General features: G+C 44.3%; 1 protein-coding gene across 1 annotated transcript in view; it reads left to right on the forward strand. All coding sequences in view use genetic code 11, as the record gives it.

Moving 5' to 3' along the window:
• Positions 1-15831, forward strand: part of EGR_05639 (Serine/threonine-protein kinase N2) — a gene marked incomplete at both ends in the record, with an annotated part of 41017 nt that overhangs the window by 1274 nt on the left and 23912 nt on the right. The window contains 12 exons of the mRNA XM_024494888.1: positions 140-412; positions 532-588; positions 1430-1865; positions 6528-6696; positions 7634-7788; positions 9444-9742; positions 12035-12446; positions 13101-13354; positions 13421-13572; positions 14021-14240; positions 14409-14657; positions 14745-14886. Of these exons, the coding sequence (XP_024350685.1) occupies positions 140-412; positions 532-588; positions 1430-1865; positions 6528-6696; positions 7634-7788; positions 9444-9742; positions 12035-12446; positions 13101-13354; positions 13421-13572; positions 14021-14240; positions 14409-14657; positions 14745-14886 (2818 nt within the window). The remainder of the gene's footprint in view (positions 1-139; positions 413-531; positions 589-1429; positions 1866-6527; positions 6697-7633; positions 7789-9443; positions 9743-12034; positions 12447-13100; positions 13355-13420; positions 13573-14020; positions 14241-14408; positions 14658-14744; positions 14887-15831) is intronic.

Genomic DNA, 15831 nt, shown 5'->3' on the forward strand with positions numbered 1-15831 from the left:
GTTCATTCGTGATATTGGTTCGCATGGAACTCTTCCCCTCGACGATAACTTCTGATGGTTATTCAACAGTCATTTGTGGGTAGTTATCGAGTGCTTTGCAGCTTGTTTGCCTGAGTTGGCATTGTTGTTTTTGCTTTAGTCTGATGATTCGTCTCCAATGTCGCCCTTGCCTTTCAATGACGACAATCTTACTTCGTCCACATTGCCTACCTCATCGCCAACATTTACAGACGTCACCCGTGCCAATGGTGCCTACATTTTCGGTGTTGCTGCAACTCACTCCTGGCAGCAGCAAGTGGCAGAATTGAAGTACCGACTTCGAATAGAACGCGCTGTGTACGAGGGTGCTGGAAAGGTTCTTAACGCCTTCACGGGACCACAAAAAGGTGCCGAAAAGACAACCAAATTAAAGGTAACAATTCATCGGACATTTAACGTAACGCACTGAATCATTGGCTGTCGATGACACCCGTATATAGGATATAGGATTTGAGTAAGCAGTGAAACGTTCTGCTCCTTTAAAATTCGCAGATTTACGGGAGTTTCCGAGAGCCCAAGTCGAGTAGTATTTCAGAGAAAAAGGCATTGGTAAGCGTACCCTCTCGAACTCGCGCTCTCTCTCACCATTGCTAACTGGGCAGGTACGCGTTTAGTTTGGCATCGCGCTTTTAGTTGAGTCTAATGCTTTGTTTAAATCTTTTTCTTTGCTAGTAGATAGTGCTTTATCCCTTTCGCATTATTGGCACTCTGGCCGCCGTGTATCATTCCATTGGGGCCTGTGAAATGTGATGATTCCAGTTTATCGTTCTCTGTGTGCCGATGTCTTGATGACAATAAATTCTCAATGATGCTTAAATTTGTCCAAATGGATTGTTTAACCAACTAGGTGAAGATAAATATTGCGTCATGTCTTGTCCCCCCCCCCCCCGAAAATGGATTGGTAGATAGCGTTCCCTTGCGCATGCATCCGGTGGTGTATGCCCGTATGGTTTCCAGGCTTGGATGTTGACATGCACATAGCTTTGTGCATAGATGGTGGGATGAAAAGATTGCAGGACCAATGTGGCAACCCTGGCTAATACGCATGTCCCCGCTTTCTGCCGGCCATTGCAAGGAGTTTGAGTTGGGGACTGAGTGCGTTGCCTTCTTTTGCTTCTATTTCTTACCAACTGAATCCAACGCTTTCACAGATCCCGCGCTTCTATCCTGCTTCCGCTTTCAATTCATTCTCATATCTGGAGTCGGTGAATACCTGTTTAAGTCTAATCCACAAATGCTCACCCAGCGCACATGATGCCAGCTTCACTGGTGTCCTTTTAATAAAATTTTCCATTAGTGTTATATTACGTTCTTTACTTTAACCTGCCTTAAGTTGGCGCACCTCTGACATTGCCAATTGAATCAAGCTGTTGAATTGTTTATCATCCAGGCATACCGTCGCGTTCGCGAATACTTCCAAGAGCTCTACTTGCTGCAGCTGTCGATGCAGAACCTTGTCTCCGTTCCACCAGTAGTGGATAATCAGGAAGATGATCCAGACCTCGCGGCGGCCTTTGCAGAGGCCATCAATGATCCAGAGATTCAACATCTACTTGAACATCCGGATAACAGGCCGGGAAGTGTTTCGCTGCCGGGGAGCGAGGGTCACGTGGGAACGAGGAAGCATTCTATTTCCTCGTTGGCGTCACCCGCAATCACCGCAGTTACTGGCCTTCTGAAGGTTTGCTGCATTGGCTGTGAGGGGTTGTTGGATGTCTTCCCGGCAGCACTTTTTTCCCCAGGAGGAGGTTCAGTTGGCTCGCGTGCCAAACCTGCTCTCATCGATTCGCCCGCAGAATTCTCGGCAAAATTCGAGGATAGACCCGGTGAGACATGAAAGCCTTGTCTTCATCTGCTCCTGTGGCATTTAACCTATTCATGGGGCAGTTATTTTCGCTTCGTCCTTGCAGAGATTGTAAACTTCCTGGATAAAATGGACTAGAAAATGATACTATTCGCTGAAATTTTGTGATTGCGCTTGGTTCTATGTAGTACTGAAGGTGCATCGATGAGAGGCGGTCCACCTTAGTGAAATGGTCAAAAAGCAGAAGGCATCGACCACTATGCCCAATTTGCTATGGGTAGTAGTAGTAATAGTGGTAGTGGTGACGGGGCTCAGGTTCTCACATACATGCGTTCATACACTAGCGTTTACACCACTATCCCTCGCGCTTTTGTGCGCCTTTGTGTGTATCACATTTGTATGACTTTCTTTAATCTAGTTCACTGACTATGAGAGGTGCTGAACTCTGCCAACAACCTGGTCAATTACACTTCTCTTTTCACTTCCTTGACTGTGTTGTGTGTTCTTGTCATGGGGAATGGTCTTAATTTCGTGGCAAGGTGGACTATGGTATTACTAGTGGATGAATTCCTAGTTTCAAGATGGGTTTGAGTTTGCACAGTCGCTTTTGTGTGCGTTTGGCGGGTGGAAATGTTGCCTTCTTTTCGTATAAATGCACGCGTTTTCTGTGGCGAGTCATAATCCGCGCCATCAATGGCTCTTCTTTGGCTGGCTAGCTGGTTAGCAAACGCCTTTTGCCCTCATTTGTGGGTTTGTGAGTGTGTGTAAGGTATTGTTGTATGCAAATTCGCGGAAGCTAATTTCGCAAGCAATACTTCCTCACGCCTTCCTGCTTCCCTGCCCACCCACTTACCACTCAAGTCATATCTAGTTATCTAGCTACAAGCCTCTTCCGAGGCAGGTGGCCGACTCTCAGATGTCCTGGCTAACTTCACTCAGTTTACCATGCTTGAACTTATTTATAAGGCATCTAAACCTAGACAAACTTGGCCCACTGTTTTTCATATCCATTTGCCGACCACCAAGATGGTTTATTTCATCTTTCTTGGCATCCGTTTTTTTTTCAAAACTTTTGAGTGCTCTACTTCAAGTCAGCAGTGCCTCGGCAGTTGTTCCTTAGACGACCTGTTATTTGATACCCGTTGGCGGCGTCGTCCATCAATGTATCTACACTGTCTAGTTATCAATGATAAATGCTTCCTCCTCTTTCTGGACCTCAAGTACTCGTATTTTCAGACGTTCGAGTTAAAAGGTCGGTTAATCGACACATGTTATTTGTTTGTTTTTACCTTTAAGGGATGCTATTCATTAGTATTGGGCGTCTGAAAACTGATTCAAGCTGGCCGGATAGTAGTAACTTGACGTTTGTGATATTAATTCCCGTGAATAGCATGAATTTGGTGCTTTAGTCGCGATCATCGTGCATTTAATCTCTGTTTATTACTGCACACTACTGGTGCGGTTAGTCAGTAAATACTACTTACCTTTATCTGGGCAGTCGAAATCTTCGACATGATGTTTGCCTTTCTGCCTCCCTAAATATGTGCAAGCGGGAGAGTGTGGAAGATTCACCTGGTCCGCAAGTTTGTTTACCTTTCCTCTCGATACGATCAGATTGATAAATGCGTTCTCTCTGCTTGACCTGAACGTCCTGTACTGATGTAATTAACTCCGCTTACTTCTTTTAACGTAGCCGCCCGAGCTTTCTACTTCAAGCTTTTAATTTTTACATGGTAATAGTACAATTGCACCTGTTAATTTGAACGCTGGAAAAGGTGGAGTTGAGGTGACAGGTATTGGATGAGTAGTGCTTTGCCAGAAAGACCATACCGCGTGAAAGTGTGACAGTTGTCAGTGCCAACTGCAAGAGGTCACGCTTGCTTTCCCAGGCTCCTTTTGATGCCTCTTATTGCACATTATTACCAGAAACCGGAGATAACAGTTTTAATTCTGGTAAATGAACTACCCCCATTTTTTTAGTTTGGGTAGGTGTAGATCAGTCTCTGCAAAGAGGTGATGTGATGTTTGAGCCATTGTTGAGGACACAGTAAAGTTGTGGTGATTGTGCTTTTTGAATGACTGGGAGGCTGTAAGCATGATGAAGGACATGGGATCGAATGAGGGGTCGGAGCCATAGAGGCTGATCAGCTTGGGTAGTTGTGTAATTCAAATAGATACGGTTCTGTTACAATTTTGCCGTAACTTAACCGTGCTATTCACTGCTTAAATCTACCTCCACCTGATCATGTGACAACGTGGAAACAAATGCTATGGCATGAGTATAAGTGCTGACGATTATGAAAGCGTTGTGAGGATATCATATCTGCTCAGTGGATGTCACATTTCATTTAGAGATGGTTGACTTGCACTATTCTTCTCCACCTTGTTAAACTCGACTCCTCATGTAGCAGCCTTCATTATTTTGACAGGTTCTTAAAGGTTTTGTTCAGTGAATGACTGAAATTGAGTCAAACTTTCGAACTTTAGTGTTCAAAATGCTCCTGGTGTGGTAAGTCTTTTGAAGTCACTGTTAATGTGTTAGTAGACAATAGCAGTTTATTCCTACATCTCTCAGTTTTTGCTCTTAGCGGTTTTCAGTTCCAGTCCTAAGCGTTCTCGCTCAATTGACTCCTTCCTGAATTTGGGTCCGATAAACTCTGTGATTGCCTTCAGAGCGTGATTCTATTTGACGGGTATACGGGACCGTGAACGCAGAATCCGACTCATTTTTGTTCTTCATGGGGGGCGGTCTTGACGCCTTCAATTTGCATTCTTTGATTTTGTTCCACCGTGGCGCCAAGTAAGGCGCAGTTTCCTACCTGTCCTCATGTGATTTTTTTGACGCGGGCACTTTTTGTACGGGGATCGTTTTGGTCTTACCATCGCTTTGTCCGGCTCGAAAGGTCACGCAGCTGCGGCCATTCTCTTGGTGGTTTTCATGTCGCTGGTCCGTGTTCTTTCGCCTGAAAAATGCCTGGTGTGTGAGTCACTGATTTCCTCCAGGTTGCACACTCGGTCTGGCTGACTCAGCCGACCGCATGGAGCACTGGTGTTTGGACGACCGTCCTTGCACCTCTGAAACAGTTGTGGAGGTGGCTCGTTCTCCAATCATTATTTGCCCACCTTATATAGGCCTTGTGTCTATTGTGCAGAAGGCCAGCTGCGTTAATTTTGATAACTGGGTAAGAGAACGTGGTTGGATGGAAATTGTGTGAAGCCTGTTTATCTTGGGTTCACATCTGCATGTTCATTGACGTTATTGTGTGAGTAGCTGTATTTTTATGCACATTTTTTCTACTTATTGAAAAGGCACCAAGTTGTTTTCTCTCAGGCCTCACCTGACTGGTGTGGAGTCAGTCAGTTGCCTGGGCTTATTTCCGCATACTAGAATCTGCGTCATGCTACTTCTTCCCTCGATAATCTCACGCAACAACGGCGGTAGATGTCTTGGGAAGATCATTTCATTGGCGTTGTTTTTTGTACTTTTAGAGTTCGAATTCATGCTTAACTGATAGAGCGGAAGGCTTTGTGCATGTGTTTGTTAATTTTAACACATCATATGGGAATGCTAATTTGGTTTGTCGTCTTTCCGAGGGTCCGTTAACACCGATCCTGTGCATTAGTTTATGACTTAACTTGCCATCTGTGAAGACTTGTCGAATGCCCTGACTCATGAATAAAATTTGAAGTGGTGCTGGATGTACCCATAACCCCAGCTATTGTGAGGCTACCATTCTACTTTCTGTTCTACTTAGTCGGTATCCGCAAATCTAGTATTTTCAAAACAGTTAGTCATACTACACTAAAATTCAGGCGATCGTTGCTTCCACTATTTCAACATACCAAGTAGTAAGCCTCGAAACATTTTCATCAATATCTTTTCCACTAAAATGGTGCGGAAATATGAAAAGCAAAGCTACATTGAAAAGCATCTTACTAGCTCAGGGCGTTGTTTGTCCGTGCGCAGGTGGTGCTTTTCTTCATGATATTGTTTTCGCTTTCTATCATCTCTACCTGTTTTTAACATGCAGTTTAAATCTAATCGGGGTCTTTGCACCTGTCATTTTACTGGAATAGAATAGGCGAGATCTCGAGAATTGGACAGTACGTCCATTTTTCTACCCGCTTCTGCGTTACATTTACACACTCATCATAACATTTAACTGATACCTGGAAAATTATGGCATAAAATTGACTGTACGAATGAACCCTTCTTGAACAGCCTACTTTGCAACTTTACAGTTGTGAAAAGCGGTTCTGCTCTCCAGTCTGCGCCAACTTTTTGAAATTGTTTGTAATTGTGTTCACTGTTCTCACAAAACTTTGTTAAATAGTCACAAGAATGAATGTTGAATTTTGGACCTGGAACAATTGTGGAAGCGATCTTAACTTTCTGGCAGAGGCGCGGACGTCTTCGAGTAGTTTGTGCTCTGAAGTGAAGTATCCTTCTCCTGAACGTCATCCCTGTTACCTTATTGTACTTGAAGTTTTGTGTTGGAACAGATATCCCAAGATATTATATCTTCATTTTCCATAGGCTGTTGCATGCACGTCTGGATTGGATTATCTCATGATATGTGCCGACTGCTAGTACAAGTCCCTATTTTCTGAGACCTAGGTAAAATACCGTTCATTTAATTAGTGAAGTGGCTACCAAACGCAACCTATCTATTTTCTCCTTCAGCGGATGTGAGCTGCTTCCTGAAGGTTGACAACAGCGACAAATCATGGCACACTTCGTGGCGATCACCGTCTTCCAATTGTTGGAACACTGAGTTTTCTTTGAACGTCTCACAGGCGCGCGAGTTGTGGATCCAGGTCTTTTGGAGGCGTGTCTATCCCATTGGCGCCGCGTTTGTCAATCCCAGCGATGGTAGTTGCGCCAGCGGTGGAAACAATGGGAAGAGTACTGATGATTCTGACTGGACTCTTGCTGCTGTGCAGTAAGTCGTTTTTCTGGCCGTGCGTCTCATCAACCTATATGTATTTGTATTCATCCGTGCGCTCTCATTTCATTCTTTTATTTTTTGTCAGCTCATCAGTCTCTGATTCACTCACCAATCATCCCTTATCCATTCATTCATCGTGAATTTACCTATCTCTGTTCACCGGTGATCTCTTTATTCTTCGTCTTTCCATGCACCTGTCCGTCCATTAAAAAAGCTTTGATCAATTCGTCTATCAATGGGTCTCCTATCCATCCATTTATCCACCACCACCTCTGAATATTCCTCACAGAACATCTGAGAGCTTCGATATCTAAATTTCACTCATCTGTCCTAGTCCAGCTATCTCATCCATTTGCTTGTTGACACATACACCCTTTGGTCCGTCATTCGATTAAGTCTAATTTCAACGAGTTTTTCTGTTTAGATGGTCCAGATTTGATGAGTATTTTCCGCTTAGGGATGCAAAATTCATCCTTCTACTTCCAATCCAGTTGTCAATATAATTCACTCATTTATCCACTTGTTTATTACTTGCTCACCCATGCATGCATGCATCCATCCATCATCCATCTTTCATTGTATCTGATTCGCCCATCTCGTGTCATATGCCCTTTCACCTGACCATGCATCTAACTCTAACCAGACTTCAATTACTTCTTTTTGTATAGGCAATATGGATCTGGTTCTTATTAGGCCTAGGATTTATAAACCTGTGCTTGATCCATTCATTTATCAATTCATAACTATATTATCGCTAATTTCTTCCCTATCTGAACATCTATTCACGATCCGCCCATCTATCACAGGTGAGTAACAGAGTTTTGGTTTCATTGCTTGACAGATTTGTGCGTCTACAGGACTTGCTGGACACCAAGCCTAAACTGCGTCTTCCAATGTTGCCCCAGGGTTATGTCAACCTGCAACTCACTTTCACCGACCCACTAATGCAAGCACCCCGTGGATTGAAGCGACAACGGCGTATCTCTCGACATAAGGGTTAGTTCAAACTGTTGTTCTTTATCGAAAACATGCATATCTTGACTCCTGCTGTCTGGGTTAGAACTTATTTGCTGTATCACACTGGTGAGTTGAATTGGTATTTTTGAAGGCGTGCGAAATGTTCTTCTCGGATGTAAAGGCAAGAGCTTACAGCGCTCACTTGAAGTGGTGGAAATGATGTGATTTCATAAATCAGTTTAGCATACCACAAAGGTAACCATTTCTTTAGAACACGGTTAAATTTACTAGCTTATTTTTCTAGTCACGTTGCATCCATTTAACTATTGGGGCTTTCAAAATGTGATTTTTGGAGGATTCGATTTTCTGAAAAGAAGATGTAGTATTCTTTAAGCTGATTTCTCCACTTGACCATTCCAGGTGTGCTTCTAAATCATCTCCGTTGCAAACACTTTTCTCACGATTACATTGAAAGATATAGTCCTTTATTCCTATATAATTACAATATTTAGCACGGGCGAGAGGTGGTTGCCTCAATTCACCACTTGACCAACAAAGCAAAGGCTGTGAAATTTTCCACTACTTTGTGTATTCGCCCGTGATTTTACACGAATGTGAAAAGTTCCTCGTTTCTGGCGTCAACTTTTCTCCTTCTGTCAACGTCTCTTTACTTCTGTGTATTTCACAGCTACTCGAAATAGGATCTTCTGTTGGTGCGTTATCTTTTGAGTGGGCGACAAATATCTATCATGAGGCGGCTTAAGTAAGGTTAACGGGTACTCTCATTCAAAATGCCAGCATAAAATTGCATCCCCTGTGTTATTGGAAATTGTTGTCCTAGTCGCTACTTTGTGAACTTTGAATCTGCTTATCTGTCCAATTTTGTTTGTGTGTTCTAGAGTGAAATTTAAAAGACAAGCTCTTGGCAGTTTGGCAAGCGCCTCCGATTCTGGTCGCATTTCGTGTGCCTTAAGGGTGAATTGTGAATTTGGTGATTTGTGTATTTGCACGACTTCGGTTAATAATACTGTGAACGGAAGGTAAAATGAATACCAGGCTGTACCAAGGTGATGTATTTGCATAATTAACGTATTCACACTCCTAACACGGTCGCTTTGCCATATTTCATTGCTCATGAATGTGGATACTTAGTGGCAATAGCGGCGCCTGCTCATGGGGTAAATTGTTTTGAAATCATGTAACAGAAAGTTTGCAAGGGGAGTGCATAGGCGACATTTACTTTTCTGCCATACGCATAAGGAATTGTTTTGTCTCCCACCAGCTTTTACTACCCTCTCTGTATCCATCCCCAGTTCCTGATCCTCCTCCTCTCGATTGTGGTATGAACGCTGCACCCTGGGACTGCCTAAAACTGCCCATCAAGAGTAACTCAATGGAGAAACTGATTGTACATGAGTCAAAGGTTACTCTCACGTCCTGTTGAAGGCTTGTTTGCGTTTGCGTTTTGTTCCCCTTTCAGTTCCGTCCTCTTGTTGGTCTTCCTATGCAGATAACATTTCGTCTAGATTAGGTTACCTCGAGACAGTGGAATCCTTTCCGCGGAGGCTATGCTGCACAGATGGCTGCGAAAGCATATTTCCAGCCTATTTTACAGTACGCCACTTTGTCGAGTGCTTGCCTGGTTTGATTGAAGTGGAGGAAAAGCTCTACTATGCTACTCCTTGTTTTCACAGTTCGGAACCTGCCACGTATCACAGAGTCCAACACCTCGGTGCAGCAATGGGTGCGGGCGCGTTTCGGTTGTCGTTCAACGACCCCGCAGCCCACTGCCACGACCGTCTCGGGGTTTACAGTTCCGACAGCGGTGGCCACGACTACCGCCGCATCCCCGACCACGATCGAGATGAACGGCGGTCCCGTGCGCGCTCATGTGGCCAATGCGGAGAGGGAAGGCCGCTACACCAAAGCCACTTCTCCCGTCTGTGATAGTCGTTCGCGCAACAAGACTTCCACTTTTTCATCTACACCTCAAGTAAGCTGTTTACGCATGCGTATTTCTCTAATGTTTGCTTTTTTGCCTTTTTTGTTTTCGCCCCTTTTTTCAACTATCCACAGTAGATTTTTGTTCTTTATGCTAGTTTAAGTGAGAGAAGCGCACACACTAGCTTCATTGAAGTTGCTTTTCTAATCATAGTAACCGGCTAATTTCACAGTCAAGATATCAGACAGAAGTTAGACAGCCTAGACCGCTGGATCTTGTTTTTGACAGAAAAGTAACTTTTGTGGCAATAACACGCACACACAGGATCGCCTGACCTTTTCATCACCGATGTCTTTTATTACGTGGGTGGGGTGATTGCTGCTGATGGAGGAAGAAATTTATGCACGGGCAAACATTCACGTATCCAGTAGACAGGTTTTAGTGGCTTGTGTAGCTTTCTTTTGGTCGTTCTCTACCAAATCAGCTTTTTGACTCTCTATGATCCTGATTGTTCTATTTCCATGTCCACTCACTTGGTAAGTGATATGGCGTTTTCATTGCGTTCGGTATCAACCTTGCAGTCAACCATGGGTTCGTGGATTCGACGATCTTTTATGGGCCTTAATAAGAGTCGACTAAGGAAACAAGTACGTACCACCTCCCTTCTCTCTTAACCTTTTTCTACCTACTATCATCCTAACATCCCCAAATCTGTCCACACACATAATCATGTACACCAAATTTCCTTTCCCCTTCTTTGCCGATAATTCACCAGTATAGAAGACAAAGGTTGTGGGAGTAAATGCATGCACTTCAGTGATTCATTCGTTCATTCATTATTCAGTCATTCATCCATCCATCCATCTCTCCATTCATTTGTTTGATAAGATGGAAGGAGGAAAAAACGACATCTTGGACCCTCTTTTATTTTCCCGTTTGCACCACTCAGCCAATTAGTCAGCATAGCCCTTGATTATGTGATAAGAAAAAACTATGCTTGGATCTCTTCAGAAGTTTCTGTTTGTAGAATCCTTTTTGTTATTGAAGTAAAGTAAGGCTCTCACCTGCTTGGTCATTGCTGAGGTTGTCACGATCATTTTATCATCTTAGTGCAGAGAAAGGTGGCATGAAGGGTAGGCATGTGGGCGTTCATGGTTAACACACATTGTCTTCCGTGACATAGAGGTGGGATTCCCAAAAATACGGTACCGTTTCATCCAACCTCCCATCGACACCAGCGTCACCACAGAAGAATTTGGCTCAACGGATCTATGTTAACATTCGTAATAAGGCTGGGTAGGTGTTCTCTCCATAGGCTTGCTTTCCTCTCACCTAATCCGTCTAGGCAGCATTCAGTCCGTCCGCTTTGGCAATAGCATCTTGTTTCATCCGTCCTCATTCTCTCTCCTTTTCTTTGAAAGCCGTTTCCGTTTTGATGACGAGAACTGATACCGCCGGTGTAGGCAAGATTTATTTAGTCGCAATTTCGTTTGCATAATCATTTCACTAGACTTCGATATTTCGTTTCAAATATCTCATAAGGGTGTTTGTGCTAGTTTTTTTTCCACCTGCGCCTAATTGTACCCCTTTTTATTGTAAATTTAATGCGCAAATAATGCGAGTTTGGCGCAGTGACCAATGGTGAGTGTGTTGTTGATGTATGCAAAAGAGTATGTGTGTGTGTGTGGAGGGCAGGCTTGTATGAAACGAAGTAGCCTTAATACGAGAAAGGCTGAATCTCATGTGCTAGTCAATTGCATGATATTGTGTAAGTCTCTTCACTATTTGCATACTACTTTTGTTTTCATCCAAACCGCTCATTTGGTCTGTGACCATGTTTTTTGCTTTCCATTTTCTCGTTCCAATTCTGCAATGCTTGGCACAGGGATGATTAAATTCCCCTTGTGTGTGTGCTTATCTCACTGCTTTTTTTCCCATCTGGCTCATGGCGTCGGCTGCGTTCAAACGATTCGATCTGGACTGTGCTTTACATAGAATGTAGTTGGTATGCAGGAGAATTTGGCATTTTGCAAAGCTTTCGGTTCATCTTTTTACCCCTCTGCTACAGATAATCGCCTTCCCTACCTTTCGAAGGCGATGTCTACTGTGGTGACTTGTTTTCCTGTGCAGAAATAGTAGGCATTCTTTCTCTGTGCACCGTAACCACCGTGAAATTCTCACACTTTCCTTTGTTATATGTCTCTCCTCATTCGAGTTTACTAACCGCTTAGACTGCAATCTAACCTAGTAGGCACAGCCTCTCTAGCACGTCAATTGAATTTAATCTATATGCCACACAAGCTATTCGCCTCTCTCCCTCTCGACCCCGCGTTTCTTCTTCAGTCATCCTCCACGAGCGATCTCGTAGACACATCCACGAAATCCGCCACCACACCGGCTAATACGAAGTCGTTGCCTCCATCTTCTTCTGTTGCCGTCGGTACCGACAGCAAACCACCCACTGGAAAACCGCCCTCCGTTGTGGACTACGGCGGTGAGGGTGACTATGACGACTACGATGTATTTACTGCGCCTGATGAGACCTTCTGCATGCGGCAGAAGCGGCCTCTGGAGATTCCTCTTACCGCAGATGCTGGTAGTGGTGACTACGCCAACCAGGAGCTGGTGGAAGCTGATGCCCAAAAACACGTGACGCCTGATCAGGCGGCAATGGATGGGGACGTAAAACCGCCCCTCAGAAGCGAATCCTTCGGCTCAGACTACGAGGAACCCACCATTCCACCTCAACACACTGGTAGGGTCGTCTGTCCTTTCATTACCATCCTATATCTTATTCCATCGTTAGTTTCATGTCGTGTCAACAACACTCTGCCTTGGCATGATTACTGCGCCTCCTCTTTTTTCCCTCCAGTTATATAATTAGAGGTGATGTCCTCTCTAATTGATGTAGGAGATTGTTTTTTTTTTACTTCAGTAGTGTAATTGCCTCCCCTCCCATTGGCTGGAAAAGTGCCCCTATGCGTGTGTGTGTTTGTCTAAATGTAACAATCACGGTGCCAATTGAATTCGATATTTGCAAATCCACTGTAATTCAGCCCGCCAGTTAATAGAGCAAAGTTAAGGCAACCAATTTTGGTTTGCCGAAAATATACCGCTGGAGGTTCTTCCATACTCCTGCACTCTTGCTCACTTTGGCTGTTGCTTTGTCGTCTTGATTAAGAGAGCTTTAGCTGAACTAACTTCCCATGTGCACCGACAGCTGTCACAGTCTCATGCTTTGTCAGGAACGTGCAATTACAAGTCCCCTGTTTCCGTTGATATTATCATCCACACCTCGTAAATGATTCAAGTGTTAATCGGGTTTAAAATCTTTTGCACGTTTGCAATAACCCATCAATCAAGCTGTGGAATGAATAAATCGTCGAGTTCTACCATTCTTTCCTCCCAGTTGTTCCGACTGAAGCCCTATCCCTGGATGACTTCCGTTTTGTTGCTGTACTGGGTCGAGGGCACTTTGGCAAGGTGTTGTTGGCGGAGTCACAAAAAACGAAAAAATACTACGCTTTGAAAACCCTCAAGAAGGCTGAAATCCTCTTTCGTAATGAGATTGACAGTCTCATCTCGGAGAAGCGCATCTTTCAGACCATAACTGAGGCCAAACATCCATTCCTCGTCAACTTGGTCGCATGCTTCCAATCGCCGGTGAGTTTTCAAGTGCTGGTTGTCAACTACCACGCATAACTCGTCACATCTCGTTACTTTGTGCAGGAGCATGTGGTATTCGTGATGGACTACGCTCCAGGTGGTGATCTGATGCTACACATTCAGGAAAGTGTCTTCTCAGAATACCGTGCTGCTTTCTACGCTGGATGTGTTGTCCTTGGGCTGGAATTCCTCCACTCCAAGCAGATCATCTACAGGTAATCTATGCTTTGCATTGAATTCAGCCCTGAGAAAGATTAATGGCTACCCATTGCCAGACCGTGTGCACATACTTTGACCTCGAATTCCTCCCACTATTTCTGCATGCACCCAGGAAATTTAACTTTTATTCTACTCCTCTAGTTATTTTTGGAATTCCTGTCCCCAGTGCATTTCGTTTATAGCCTCAGTGGGCTGGAATGCGTTTTATTCGACAGTTGTGAATGTAGCTCCTTGAAAAATATGCACCCTTGTAGTGGGGTAACGTTCGTTTGCGTAAGTGCTTTCGGTTAACTAAAGCTCGGTGTGACGAAGATTCATGTCTTCTGCTAGCCCTCCCGTGGAGGCAGTGAAGCTACCTCCCGACTTATACCTCTGGTGATGCCTTTGCGGGATAGCTCAGGCGCCTTACAGATGGTGGTATTGTTTGTGTTTCATCGGTTACAGAGACTTGAAATTGGACAACTTACTCATGGACACAGAGGGTTTTGTAAAACTGGCAGATTTTGGCCTCTGCAAGGAGGGGATGGGGCCGGACGACACGACCTCCACCTTCTGTGGAACTCCCGAGTTCCTTGCTCCCGAGGTTCTTCTTGAGCCCTCCTACACTCGTGCGGTCGATTGGTGGGGTCTCGGTGTTCTCATCTACGAGATGCTCGTTGGTGAAGTAAGTATCACGGATCTAGCTCCTCAAATTAATTCGTTTCTGCTCGTATCTCATTTGAATTCATCGATTGACAGCAGGGATGGACTTTCATATCACTAGATCGATTGGTTAAATTAGTCCGTCTACTCATTACTGTTCAGTAGCATTGTTATTGCATCTTATTTATAGTGTCCGTTCCCTGGAAACTCGGAGGACGAAATTTTCGAGAGCATCACCAATCGGGAGGTACGGTACCCGGTTCGTCTGGGTATGGAGGCCACATTGATCATGCGACGTCTACTGCGACGTAATGTGACGCTGCGCCTTGGTGCCTCGGCTAAAGACGCTGCCGAAGTGAAGGAGCAACTCTTTTTCAAGTGCATCAACTTTGACGACCTCATACAACGCAAAACCAAGCCACCCTTCGTTCCTAAAATCGTACGTCTAGGAGGATTCTCACATTTCCCTATTATCGAGCGTCTGGAGTGCCTGAGTAAATAAGGACCTCTTTTGCTGTTTGTGTAGTCAGCTGCGGAGGATGTGTCCAACTTCGACGTAGAGTTCACGCGTGAGCGTCCCTGTCTCACACCGGCACGAGAACGAGCACCACTCTCGAACAGGGATCAGAACTTCTTTGGCGATTTTGACTACTCTCCCGATGGCTTCTGTTGAGTTGCTGGAGCCTACTGTTTCCCCCCTCTTCCCCAGTTCCCCACCCCTCATGGTTGTGTGCACGTAGATGTGCTGAACGCGCAAACCGAACCGCCTGCTGACACCTCTTTCTTTATCCCTTTCCCTCTTCCTATGCGACACATTCACACACATCAATACATGTACTATTTTTATACCCCTTTCTACTGCTGTTATGACTACCGCTGATACTACTGATGCAGCCACAGAACACGATGATACGATGAAACCTCTCATTTTCTGTTGATCCGCTAAACCTCTTCTTTCTTTCCCTATCTCAGGCACGAGGATTATTTTTCGTGCTTTTATTACCGAAATATGAAGGATTGGGAAGAGAGAAGAGAGGGCTGCTTCTTTTCTTCTCCTTCCTCCTCCCCTTCCTCCTCACTCTCTTCATATACCTATTCACATCCACTTCATTTTCTGCCCATAGAACTCTGCAAAATGTGGCGTGTGTCTTTGATTATCACTGTGCGCACTCAACCACGAACAAACTTGAGAAATCGTTGAAGGGGTCTTTTTGGTCTTGCCTCTCCTCTCCCGGAAGGTATTCGGGTTAATCACCAAGTTTTTTTGTTCAGTTTTGATATCGCTACAATCAGTACTAGTCGATGTAAATTTTCGTTTAGAGGTAGTTGTCTTATCTTTAAATCCCTTACAAGTTACTGCCGAGCTAGACGTTTGAATCCGTATTTCTTCATTTTACAAAGGCTCTTATGTGTGTTTATTTTCCTCGATTTCCATGCCCAAATTCAAAATCAAACATGCCTTTTCGGGGATTTGCGCGAAGCTCAATTAATGCTAATCAGGACATCCAAAAGCCGGGTGATTCTTGCGAGCCTCACATCAAATGTCTCTCAGTTTCACGACCTTCGCTCATGAAATTCCGCAGTTTTGGTATTGTTAATAAATTCTACTATGA

The sequence above is a fragment of the Echinococcus granulosus genome, assembly GCF_000524195.1.
Source record: "Echinococcus granulosus chromosome Unknown EG_S00043, whole genome shotgun sequence".
Lineage (NCBI taxonomy): Eukaryota > Metazoa > Platyhelminthes > Cestoda > Cyclophyllidea > Taeniidae > Echinococcus > Echinococcus granulosus.